Genomic DNA, 12,016 nt, shown 5'->3' with positions numbered 1-12,016 from the left:
AGTCAAATAGACAAAAATATCCAAACTTGCGCATCGCAATTACAACTGAACCATTCTTTCTTAGGCCATGATTAAGGGAGGCTCCAGGGTGGGTTTTTAAGGGAAAAAGATGGTGTGGGCCCCACAAAAAGGGAGAGACCGTGTCTTCTGTCGTGAAATAAGAGACGTCTTTTGCACTGTTTCGCGGGCCCCACTAACACGTGGCGGCCCGCGATTGGTTCATTTTTAATTTTTTTTTTTTATTTTAAATCAGCAAAAAAAAAAAAAAAAAAAAAAACATTTGAGATCATCTCCACCAAAGTTTAATGTAAACTCATTAGTCTATTGTTAAACGCAAAAAATCAGGATGCACAGATCAGATTAACAACGAGCCCCGAACCCTTCTTGATCATCAAAAAAAAAAAAAAAAAAAAAAAAAAAAAAAAAATAGGGAACCCAATTGGGTTTTTGCGTTGAGGGTGCTCTTAGGTTCTTCGTCTTCCCTCTCATTCTGAAACATTTTCGAAAGAGAGAGATTAGAGAAGAAGAATGTGTGGAATATTCGCGTATCTGAATTTCCACGCGAACAAAGAGAGACGTTACATTCTCAACGTTCTGTTCAATGGCCTCCGTCGTCTCGAGTACCGCGGCTACGATTCCGCAGGCATCGCCATCGATTCTTCTTTGCTCTCTCAAAACTGCCCTACCTCTTCTCCTCCGCTCGTGTTTCGTCAGGCTGGCAACATCGAATCACTCGTCAATTCCGTCAACGAAGGTTTCACTCTTCTCTCTCTCTCTATGGATCTTCGATTTACATTTCAAATCGTCCTTGTGTGATGATGTGATCTGTGGCTTTCCTTCCTTGTGATTACAGAGATTGCGAATACAGAATTGAACTTGGAGGAGGTTTTCTATTTTCACGCTGGGATTGCACACACGAGGTGGGCTACTCATGGTGAGCCAGCTCCCAGGAACAGTCATCCTCAGTCTTCTGGTCCTGGTGATGATTTTCTGGTTGTTCACAATGGCGTTATCACTAACTATGAGGTCTCTTCTCCTTCTTCTTCTTTTACTCCTTTTGGTATGCTTTTTGATTCTTATTGTTCTTTGCGTCAGGTACTGAAAGAGACGTTAGTCAGGCATGGATTTACTTTTGAATCTGATACAGACACTGAAGTCATTCCCAAGCTTGCTAAATTTGTTTTTGACAAAGCCAATGAAGAAGGTATATCCTTTTGCTCTGACTACCTTATGAGTTGCAGGATGTTTAGTAGTAGATCCATTGCTTGTGAGATGATTGCGACTATTTACTTGTGACGTGTAGGTGAGCAGACCGTAAGTTTCTGTGAAGTTGTCTTTGAAGTGATGAGACACCTCGAGGGTGCTTATGCTCTTATTTTCAAAAGCTGGCGTTATCCTAACGAGTTAGTTGCCTGCAAGCGTGGAAGTCCCTTGCTTTTAGGCGTTAAAGTAAGTAACTCTCATCTAGCATGGATTCGGAGTTTTTATATCGCTCCTGGTTATGGATATTTTAAGATTCTACATGAATCACGATGCTAGCTTTATCTTTTTCACTCACAGAATCGAAAACGTCTTCAGTTTGTAAGAAACTGCAGTATACCTTATTTTTTGCATCATTTCGTAGGAGCTAGACCAAGATATGAGCAACACTCATGTTTTCAAGGATGCCCACTTTCTTTCCAAGAATGACCATCCTAAGGAATTCTTCTTATCAAGTGACCCGCACGCTCTTGTTGAGCACACAAAGAAAGTTTTGGTGATTGAAGATGAAGAAGTTGTTCATCTCAAGGTATAACTCATTATTGTTATTCTCAGTGTGTATTCTTTCCTTGCTAATGAATAACGAATCTGATTGACTGATCATCACTAATAAATATTATGACACATGTTATTAATATTGGTTCCAGTTTGGAGTTTTTGTCTTTCAGTAGATAGGAAGTAGTTACCTTTTATTATGGAAGCTATTTAGATATGTGCTGACCACTTTGCACTTTTATCAACAGGATGGAGGCGTTGACATACTTAAGTTTGAAAGGCGTAGTGGTTCATCTAGACCTGCTTCAGTGGAACGTGCATTATCTGTTTTAGAGATGGAGGTTGAGCAAATAAACAAGGGCAAGTATGATCATTACATGCAAAAAGAAATCCACGAGCAGCCGGAATCTCTAACTACTACAATGAGAGGCAGGCTTATACGCGGTGGTTCAAGCAAACCGAAAACAGTCCTCCTAGGTGGGTTGAAGGATCACCTCAAGACCATAAGACGCAGCCGTCGTATAGTTTTCATCGGGTGTGGGACAAGTTACAACGCCGCTCTTGCATCAAGACCTATCTTGGAAGAACTCTCTGGTAACTATAATCATGTGTTGTCTTGATTTTAATTGGCTTTGCTAACTGAAAGTCTTTCCATAGGTATACCAGTCAGCATGGAGATTGCTAGTGATCTCTGGGACCGGCAAGGTCCCATATACAGAGAGGACACGGCGGTGTTTGTGAGTCAGTCTGGTGAAACAGCAGATACATTACTGGCCTTGGATTATGCTCGCGAAAACGGTGCCTTGTGTGTCGGGATAACTAACACAGTTGGGAGCTCCATAGCTAGAAAAACAGACTGTGGTGTCCATATTAACGCAGGAGCTGAGATCGGTGTGGCAAGTACAAAGGTAACTTTCGTGAATATCTGAATATATATATATATATATATATCAAGATTTGAAGCTTAAAACAAGTTATGTTTTCCCTCCAGGCATACACAAGTCAGATCGTGGTGATGGTAATGCTAGCTCTAGCGATTGGAAGTGACACAATCTCCAGCCAAACTAGACGGGAAGCTATAATTGATGGGCTGCTTGATTTACCGAGTAAGTTTGAGTCAAGTTATCACAGGTGCTTCTTCTTAAGACTGATTGTTTTTAAGCAATTTGGTTTCTTCATGTTTGAATCCAGATAAGATTGGGGAAGTACTAAAGCTAGACGAGGAAATGAAGGATCTTGCAAAACTGTTGATAGAGGAGCAGTCACTGCTTGTGTTTGGAAGAGGATACAACTACGCAACAGCATTAGAAGGAGCACTGAAAGTAAAAGAAGTATCACTTATGCACAGCGAAGGAATACTTGCAGGAGAAATGAAACACGGGCCTTTAGCTTTAGTTGATGAGAATCTACCTATCGCTGTGATCGCCACTCGCGATGCTTGTTTCAGCAAACAACAATCTGTGATTCAGCAACTACACGCACGCAAAGGGAGATTGATAGTGATGTGCTCAAAAGGCGATGCTGCGTCTGTGAGCTCGAGTGGATCTTGTAGAGCAATAGAGGTTCCTCAAGTGGAAGATTGTTTACAGCCTGTTGTTAATATAGTGCCATTACAGGTAAAATTCTAATATCTTCTTACACCACTAATCTGATCTAATATATATATATACATGTATATCTTCTCTTCTGTTAATACTTTTTGTTTGTTTTGGGGGAGCAGTTATTGGCGTATCATCTGACTGTTCTGAGAGGACACAATGTTGACCAGCCGAGGAATTTAGCGAAGAGTGTGACAACTCAGTAGAGAGCCAAAAGGGAAGAGTATGACTAGTTTTTGTATAGTTTTTCGAATGCATTTGGATTTTCGTGTTAGTCTCGTTAAACCCATCGTAATTTTGTTATCACACAAATGGAAGCTTAACCGAACCAAAATTTATGTAAGCTTTTTTGTTTGTGGGGGAAATAGCGCCTAGCCGTGTACACAGGGAAACTTGTATCGTATGGTCTTAAATAATCTTATCAAATAATGGTCCGGTTCAATCGTAGAATTTAACCGGTCTGGTAGTCTGGATAAATTAACGACGGCAACACTAACAGCCGACTCCAGCAAATAAACCAGTCTGGTCTGGTCCATTGAGGATTGGTTTCAATAAAGCTGAAATTTATGGTATTACAAAATAATTATCTGGTTCAATCTAACCGGTCTGGTCTAGTCTAGTGCTATATAAATTAAAACGCCTGCAACTAATCGACCACTTACATGAAAGAAAAAACCCTAGCCGACTCCACCACCAAAGTTCCCAGCGAGCGACGAAGATGCCTTCCAAAGTGTTCGGCGGTGACATTCCTGAGAACAAAGGCCCCGTTGAGCTCGAGGTCGACGACGAATACCGTCGTAAGTTGGAATTCAACAGAGAGCGCGAGGATAGAAGGCGATACGCCAAAGCGGTGGCGGAAGGTGAAATCGTCGAGGACGAAGACGAATCCAAAGAATCCGAAGACGTTTCTGACCCAGAGGAGGAGATCGGAGTTGATGAAGTCTCCACGTGGATCAAATCTTTAAATAAGTTAAAGGAACATGACCCTGGGTTTCTAGCTACAGGACAGATCGATGATGCTGAGAAGAAGGATCGTAAGAAGAAGAAGAAGAAGAAGAAGACGAAAATGAAGGTGATGCACATCAAAGATGTTCAGGCGCAGCATTTGCTCGAGCATGGTCCAGATGCTGATGAGGAAGATGAAGGGAGGAGTAGCATGGTTCAGAGTTACGGCGAGCAGCAGGAGGAGCTGAGACGAGCTGTGTCTGATGCTCTGGAGGCTGGAGGGGAGGAGAGCGATGATGATGATGAGGATCTCTTCAAAGTCAAGGAAGGAGATGATGATTCTGAAGAGGAGGAAGAAGATGAGGATCTTAAGGAGATGGCTGATGAGTACTTCGGTAAAGAGTCTGAGCTTGGTGAGGGCGACAAGTTCTTGAGAGATTACTTGCTCAAACAGATGTGGAAGGATAAAGATGGAAAAGGCAAAACCCAAGTGATTGATGAAGCAGAGCTTAAGCAGATCTCAGATGACGAGGAATTGGTTATTGAGCAGGAGGAGTTTGAGACCAAGTATCGTCATGAGGAGAAGAATGCAGCAGGGGGCATTGTTATGGGTCAGTCTAGGATCGTTGAAGATTCCGTGAGGAAGAAGGATAACCCGAGGAAAAAACAGAGGGAGAACAAGGTCGATAGGAAGAAAATTGCTGAGATTGAGAGGCAAGAAGAGCTTAAGCGGCTCAAGAATGTCAAGAAGAAGGAGATTGAGGAGAAGATGAAGAAGGTTCTTTCTATTGCTGGTTTTAAGGAAGGGGAAGAGTTTCCTTTAGATGCACGAGGCCTGGAAGATGAGTTTGACCCCGACGAGTATGATAAGATGATGAAAGCTGCTTTTGATGACAACTACTACGGTGCTGAGGACTCAGAGTTGCATAGTGATGATGATGAGAAGCCTGACTTTGACAAGGAAGATGAACTCCTTGGACTCCCAAAGAATTGGGATGTCATTCAAAGTGGGGATGGGTTTACTGCCACCAGAGAAAAGGTTTTGAAGCAAAATGAGGATGATGAAGAACCTGAAGAGGAAGAAGAAGAAGAAGTGGATGAGGAAGAAGAGAGAGAGGGTAAGAGGAAGAGAAAGAGAAAAGCATCTCTTGTGAAAAGAGCCCAGGAAGCTTTGATGGAGGAGTACTACAAGCTAGACTATGAGGACACAATTGGAGATTTGAAGACAAGGTTTAAGTTTGCTAAAGTACAACCAAACAGCTATGGGCTGGAGAAGGAAGAGATACTCTTCTTGGACGACACTGAGCTGAACCAGTACGTACCATTGAAGAAGATGGCTCCGTACATGGAAAAGGACTGGGAGGTGAACAAGTACAAACTCAAGGAGCAGAAACACAAGTTCAGTGAGTTGCTGGAGAGGATTGATGATCCTGATGAGAAGAGGAGCAAGAAGAGGAGCAAGAAGAGGGATCGTGAAGAGAAGCGAGATGCTGTTGTTAAGGAGAAGAAGCCAGCAGCACCGATAGCAGATGAGGAAGGCGAGGCTGGGACAAGCAAACTGTCGAGGAAGGCGAAGAGAAGAAGACGTGAAGCTGAGAAGAAGCTTCCTCCTAACAGAATGGTTGCTTATGGGAAGACAAATTGAACAAAAGAATTAAGTAAGAGAATAATGGTCCTTTTACTCTCTTGAATCGATTTTGATGTTTGGTTTCCTAGTTTTGATTTCGTAATATTTTGTTGTTCCTGGTTTTATTACACAACTCTTTGATTTGTTTCTTTTGGTTGTGTCCCTTTGGTATGTTATAAATCGTCTGAAACTCAATTGAAATATTGAATTGCTTATCCTTTGTAGTTAGGATTCCTAGTAGTATGGGCTATGCATGGATTTATTGCATACGAGTTCTTATAATCTTTGAAGAAATTATAGAGTTGCATATATTGTGGTTTTGTTGCTGCGTAAATATTTTCTTTTATGAGTTCTCTCTTCTTTTAGTCCCACACTATCCAAGCAACATACGGGTCCGTGGAGACTGGCATTGACCGAAAGAGTTTCGAGGCCAAGCCCGTGCATATTAATTCCATGATCCCTTTGAAGCTCAATGGCTTTCTTTTTGAAGATTCTGATATTGAACCTTACCTCTGGTTTGGGTAATATCCTAGAAAGAGAGAGCTCATAAACCATGTATCACCTTCGAGTGGTTTGTTCCAAAAACGAAGGTCTTTCTTGGGAAGAATGCTACCAACGCATGTATCTCATTGTCGGATATTTGCTCAGTTTGTTGTTGTTGGTGTGGTTTAGATATGAGTAGATAGTACTGCAATCAAAACTACTAAATTTTCAACCATGAGCAAACAAGCAAGCACATAATGAAGGATTTGTTTTCTTCAGTTTAGCTGCTTTAATTTAGTAAAGATGTAGTTTCAGTGAAGCTCGAACGTTAAGTAGAAGTCGTTCATGAAGCTGTGTTGGAGTACAAGTCTTCTGCAAGAGTTAGTTTGGCTAAGAATTCAGTACGCTCTGTGTCCTCCCGGTTTAATTGCATTATTTGGTTGGGTCTGAACCGGTATAAAAATTCTCGGCTTTATGAAATTAAAACCAAACCGTGTTTCTGATATATAATTGAATCGTGATTGACGATTGGTTAAGCAGAATGGAATCAAAAGAATGGAGCTCCGGCGTGTGGACGCACCTTACGGCCGTCCGGCGACAATCGCCGCTGGTTCAGTGCATCACCAACTTCGTCTCAATGGACCTCGTGGCCAACACGCTTTTATCCGCCGGCGCATCGCCGGCGATGGTTCATTCGGTCGCTGAGGTTCCCGATTTCACACCTCATATTCACGCTCTCTTCGTCAACGTCGGCACGCTTACACCTGACTGGCTTCCCTCCATGAAAGCCGCCGCCGAACTCGCTGCTCAGCTCGGAAAGCCCTGGGTTCTCGATCCCGCCGCCGTGAGTTGCTCCGGTTTCCGGTTGAAGGCGTGCTTGGAGCTTGTTGAGATTAAACCTAGCGTGATCAAAGGAAACGGTTCTGAGATCATAGCTCTCTCGGGCTCTGCTTCGCAGGGTCAGACTAAGGTATCTTTTAAAGGTTCAAGAATCTCGTAAAGAGAGGTTTTGATGATTGAATCATTGTAGGGTGCGGATAGCTCTCATGAATCTACAGAGGCCATAGAAGCTGCAAAGTCATTAGCTTTGTCTAGTGGTGCTGTTGTTGCGGTTTCAGGAGCTGTTGATATCGTTACGGATGGGAAACGGGTTATTGGTGTCCACAACGGGACAAAGATGATGCAAAGGATCACTGCAACTGGATGTTCACTAGCTGGCCTGGTTGCTGCGTTTCTCGCTGTCGATCCGTTACAGCCGCTGGAAGCTACCGTGTCCGCTATGTCTGTCTTTGGTATAGCAGGTGAGTTGGGTGAAGAGTTGGCGAATGGTCCAGCTTCTTTGAGAATGCATTTGATTGATTCTCTTTACGGTTTAGATGAAACCACTGTGCTTAGCCGTGTGAAAATCACCAGGTTGGGTTGATGTACAACAAGACTTTGTGTTTTGCTTTCAATCAATACGTGTTACACATAACAAAAAGAACATTCACGCATAAACTCATGTATACATTTTAAATCTCTTAGTACTTTAGATGGACAATGATCCTTAGTAAGGACTCTGCACCATCCACTTGGTGCTGACCAGATGGAATCAAAGGCCTGACCTCGGCAAAGCCACAAGCGTTCTTGAACCTACCTGTTCCTCCAGTCACTGACAGATGCGACATGGCGCTTCCAATCCTGTAAATACCATAGAAGTTGAGGTTGTCGTTGTACTCTCCACCTTCAAGCATAGCCGTGAAAGCCATCATCTGTGTGCTTCCATCTCCGGAACTTGCAACGTAAACTCCTTGAGCCTTACCAAGTGGCTGCGAGCCCAAGTCAGGACCAGATGTGAGTATGTCATCGATGACCGTGATGGTGCCAAACCCGAGACTCAAACCATCGGGACCCAGCTGAGTCTGTATCCCGTTCAGGTTCTGACCAGAGTAAGCTGTACCAGACAAGCCTGTCCCGAGAGGTACACCGTTGATACCGTTAACAGTTGGAAGGGCGCCGTTTGCATTGGGTATGGCTATGCCGTTTTCGGGAGGAGTGAAACCAATCTGCTTAGCAAAAGGAACTTGACCGTTGTAAATGTTGCCGAGCAAACCTGTGATGGGTCTCGCCGTGGGGCTGCTTCCTCCAAGTATATCGTGCATGTAGAGCTCGAAAATGGGGTCTTCAGGTGGAGGTTCAAGCGCTGCTGCGAAAACAGCAAGTGTGAGCAAGAAGATTGCTGTTAATGGAGAGGAGAATGGTGATTGCTTGATCATCATCATGGAGAAGAGAAAGCTGTTTCTCTGTTTTTCTTTGTGTTGCTGGAAGAAGATTTTAAACTGATTAAAGATTTGTTTGATGAATATGTGAGATGTGTGTGCAATGGCGTGTTTAAATAGAGAGGTGGTGATTGTGAAGTTGTTGCGTTTTTATGAGTTAGTGTAGTTGTTGAATTTACGTCTTTATAATAGTTTTGTTATCTTTGGGCCAAAAAAAAGTTTCTGAAAATCCCAAACAAGACGTAATTATATTATTACATTGCGAGCTCCCTCTTTAGTTTAGTGGGTACCAAATTCTTTGTCAGTTTAAATTAGTTGTAGCTTAATTTTGTTGGTTTAGGTTTGAATGAGTCGTGGTTCAGTGCCAGAAAATGAGAAAAAAAGCAAAACATTACCAAAGTCCAATTATATACTCCCTTCGTTTCAATATAGATGATGTTTTAGAAGGTTTGTTTTGTTTCAATTTACATGAAATTTTGAAATTTTAACGATGATTTGAGATTTTAAGGTTAATTTTAACTTTATTGGAAACTGTTCAACCAATTAGATTTTACAGTTTTTTTTATAATTGGTTAATTGATTTTAAAATTATATCTTTAAAATATTTTTCTAGAAAAATGTAATTTTCTTAATCTTTGTGCACTATTATAAAACATCAAGTATCAGAAACTACTATAGTTTGTTTGAATATAAAAATGAAAATTTGAGATTGAGAAGGATATAAAAAAAAAAACAATTTAAAGAGAGTGTTGCGAGCGAATAATAATAATAATATCTTCTCCAAACATATGCAATCTTGTGAAACCCTAAATACCCAAATGTCATTCGCCGACGAATTTGAATCTAGTAAGCAATCTTTCTTCTCGATTCCCCTTTCATTATTCAATTAGTTTGTGAAATTAGATTCTCCCTGTTACGTTAGCAATGCGATTTTCGATAACTTTGGGAGAATTGGAATGATTGATTTCTTGTTCTTGAGTTGGTTCGAAAGTGATGATAAGCTAAAATGGCATTACCGTCGGTTAATCGAGGGATGTGCATATTGAATTGAACTGAAATTGTAAATTTTTTGAAGAATCAGTTATGTTGTAGATGGATCATGATTTTGACGCAATTGAAAGTTGTGTATGATGAGAGTGTTAACTAAGCAACTGGTTCTTAATGATATATATGTCTATGTAGATCTCGTGTCGTTGGCTCATGTATTGCAGAAGAAATATGCACTCCTCCGTGATTTGGATAAAAGTTTGCAAGGTACCATAACAACCCAATCAATCATTTCATTTTGTATCTTTTACATGCTTCTTAAAGATTTGAAAATCATGCTCTGCAAGGTGACTTTAATCTTTGTAGAAAATCAAAGACAGAACGAGCAACGGTGTGAAAAGGAGATAGAGGATATAAGAAGAGGCAGAACCGGAAATGTTACACCCAATGCACACTTCTCAGAGGAAGCAATTGATGAACAGAAGCACAGTGTCAGGATTGCTGATGAGAAGCTCGCTTTGGCTATGCAGGCTTATGATCTGGTAATATGCTTCTCAAATCCCTCTCATCCCTTGTCTTCTTAAGATGATAGTACTTCACTGTTATGGTGTCTGTCTGAGCTCGAAATTTGTGTAGCTTAAGTTTGCAGTTAGATTATTCAATAAAGTCAATTATTTTTCAGATGATGTATTGCTTCAGGTGGATATGCATGTTCAGCAACTTGACCAGTACATGAAAAAATCCAATGAGCAGATGCGCCGAGGTCTTTTTTTTTTTTTTTTTTTTTTTTTTTTTTTTTATTCTTATGTTTAATTTTAGTTTTTAAGCTTGAGCCTCTGTCTTATCTTATTGGGTAATTAATATAAGATGTGCTTTCTATCAGAGAAGGAAAATGCTTCTGCATCAAACCTTGAGAACAGCGGGGAAGCCGGGAAGGCAGGTGAAGGTAGAAGAGGAGGACGAAAGAAGTAGGTTATTTAATCTTATTACATTGCCTAAACCTTAGCAAAAGGAGCTTAGGTCTAATGAAACCATCCATTTAATGTTGTGGCAGGACAAGGCTAGCAACTGCAGCGTCAACAGCAGCAGTAGCATCAGCATCAGCAGGTATGACTTCTACTGGTATGGATTTGGATCTGCCTGTGGATCCCAACGAACCAACTTACTGCATCTGCAACCAAGTTAGCTACGGCGAGATGATTGCATGCGATAACAATGAGGTAAAAAGTTGCTTTAAACTAATAATGCATCTCATTTTTATATTGTGAGACGACTGATGAATAAAAACTTCATTTACAGTGTAAGATTGAGTGGTTCCATTTTGGTTGCGTGGGTCTGAAAGATCAACCCAAAGGGAAATGGTACTGTCCGGATTGTGCTACAGTCAAGAAGAGCAGGAAAGGCCGATGATTCTGAATCTAAAAAGCTCGTGTGTTTCGTTTAAAACGGTCTATAGTAGTTGTATATCCACTGACCATTGAATAATGACTATGGGTTGCACATGCTCTATATATAAGACCTTCCATTCCCAATAAACACTAGATAAATAGAGTACTAGTTAAGACCAAGTACGTTTTTGGTTTTCTCGTTTTAGTTTATGTTTAAAACTCTGTTTTTTTGTTTTTACACATACCTGACGGAAATGAACTTAAAGAATTTCTTAATTGACTGATTCAGCGGATTCGATCTCGAGATAAAAAAAAAGCTATTACCACTTAAACTTACGGCTATTCTCCATCTTTGTTAAATCTGATTCGACAGAAAGGTCTAGACACGCCCTGCAAATGGAATAGTCGAAGCACAATTCCTATAAGGTTTGTTAAAAACATTTTTCTGCAGAAAAACTCGATATTCCCATCTTTAGTAGTTACAAAGTCGGATAAATGTAAAAAGGTACCAAACACCTTTCTACATTTAGCATTGGTTCAGGCTTGACTTAGGTCACCATATATGATTATCTCGACCGGAGACATAACTCATACAATAAGCATTAATCGACCAATTCAGCGGATTCGATCTCGAGATAAAAAAACAAGCTATTACCACATAAACTTAAGGCTATGCTCAATCTTTTTTAAATCTGATTCGACAGAAAGGTCTAGACACGCCCTGCAAATGGAATAGTCGAAGCACAATTCCTATAAGGTTTGTTAAAAACATTTTTCTGCAGAAAAACTCGATATTCCCACCTTTATTAGTTACAAAGTCGGATAAATGTAAAAAGGTACCAAACACCTTTCTACATTTAGCATTGGTTCAGGCTTGACTTAGGTCACCATATATGATTATCTCGACCGGAGACATAACTCATACAATAAGCATTAATCGACCGATTCAGCGGATTCGATCTCGAGATAAAAAAA

At 40.8% G+C, this 12,016-nt stretch overlaps 5 protein-coding genes across 6 annotated transcripts; 4 read left to right on the top strand and 1 right to left on the bottom strand.

Moving 5' to 3' along the window:
* Positions 1-457: 457 nt before the first annotated feature.
* LOC106301646 (glutamine--fructose-6-phosphate aminotransferase [isomerizing] 2) lies at positions 458-3,699 on the top strand. The gene is made up of 10 exons (XM_013738096.1): positions 458-754; positions 854-1,026; positions 1,096-1,204; positions 1,304-1,449; positions 1,625-1,789; positions 2,004-2,349; positions 2,413-2,663; positions 2,747-2,861; positions 2,947-3,371; positions 3,476-3,699. The coding sequence occupies exons 1-10, from the start codon at positions 529-531 to the stop codon at positions 3,557-3,559; spliced, it is 2,040 nt and encodes a 679-aa protein (XP_013593550.1). The 5' UTR covers positions 458-528; the 3' UTR covers positions 3,560-3,699.
* A 321-nt stretch (positions 3,700-4,020) lies between these two features.
* LOC106306310 (protein KRI1 homolog) lies at positions 4,021-6,149 on the top strand. The gene has a single exon (XM_013742884.1). The coding sequence runs from the start codon at positions 4,072-4,074 to the stop codon at positions 5,941-5,943; it is 1,872 nt and encodes a 623-aa protein (XP_013598338.1). The 5' UTR covers positions 4,021-4,071; the 3' UTR covers positions 5,944-6,149.
* Positions 6,150-6,930: 781 nt separating this feature from the next.
* Positions 6,931-7,926, top strand: LOC106301953 (hydroxyethylthiazole kinase). The gene is made up of 2 exons (XM_013738446.1): positions 6,931-7,378; positions 7,439-7,926. Exons 1-2 carry the CDS (start codon positions 6,950-6,952, stop codon positions 7,829-7,831), a joined length of 822 nt encoding a protein of 273 aa, XP_013593900.1. The 5' UTR covers positions 6,931-6,949; the 3' UTR covers positions 7,832-7,926.
* Positions 7,842-8,900, bottom strand: LOC106301955 (dirigent protein 16). Its single transcript, XM_013738447.1, has one exon. It carries the CDS (start codon positions 8,667-8,669, stop codon positions 7,929-7,931), a length of 741 nt encoding a protein of 246 aa, XP_013593901.1. The 5' UTR covers positions 8,670-8,900; the 3' UTR covers positions 7,842-7,928.
* A 498-nt stretch (positions 8,901-9,398) lies between these two features.
* LOC106303951 (PHD finger protein ING1) lies at positions 9,399-11,189 on the top strand. Of its 2 annotated transcripts, none has more exons than XM_013740312.1 (7): positions 9,399-9,512; positions 9,849-9,920; positions 10,020-10,195; positions 10,353-10,416; positions 10,537-10,621; positions 10,708-10,873; positions 10,953-11,189. In XM_013740312.1, the coding sequence occupies exons 1-7, from the start codon at positions 9,455-9,457 to the stop codon at positions 11,061-11,063; spliced, it is 732 nt and encodes a 243-aa protein (XP_013595766.1). In that variant the 5' UTR covers positions 9,399-9,454; the 3' UTR covers positions 11,064-11,189. The 2 variants fall into 2 exon arrangements, with proteins under 2 accessions (XP_013595766.1, XP_013595767.1); XM_013740313.1 differs by having other exon boundaries at positions 9,450-9,512; positions 10,001-10,195.
* Positions 11,190-12,016: the final 827 nt, after the last annotated feature.

This window comes from Brassica oleracea, chromosome C7 (genome assembly GCF_000695525.1).
Source record: "Brassica oleracea var. oleracea cultivar TO1000 chromosome C7, BOL, whole genome shotgun sequence".
Taxonomy (NCBI): Eukaryota; Viridiplantae; Streptophyta; class Magnoliopsida; order Brassicales; family Brassicaceae; genus Brassica; species Brassica oleracea.
Note: the sequence above shows the minus strand (reverse complement) of the source record. Positions and strands in the feature narration are given on the sequence as shown.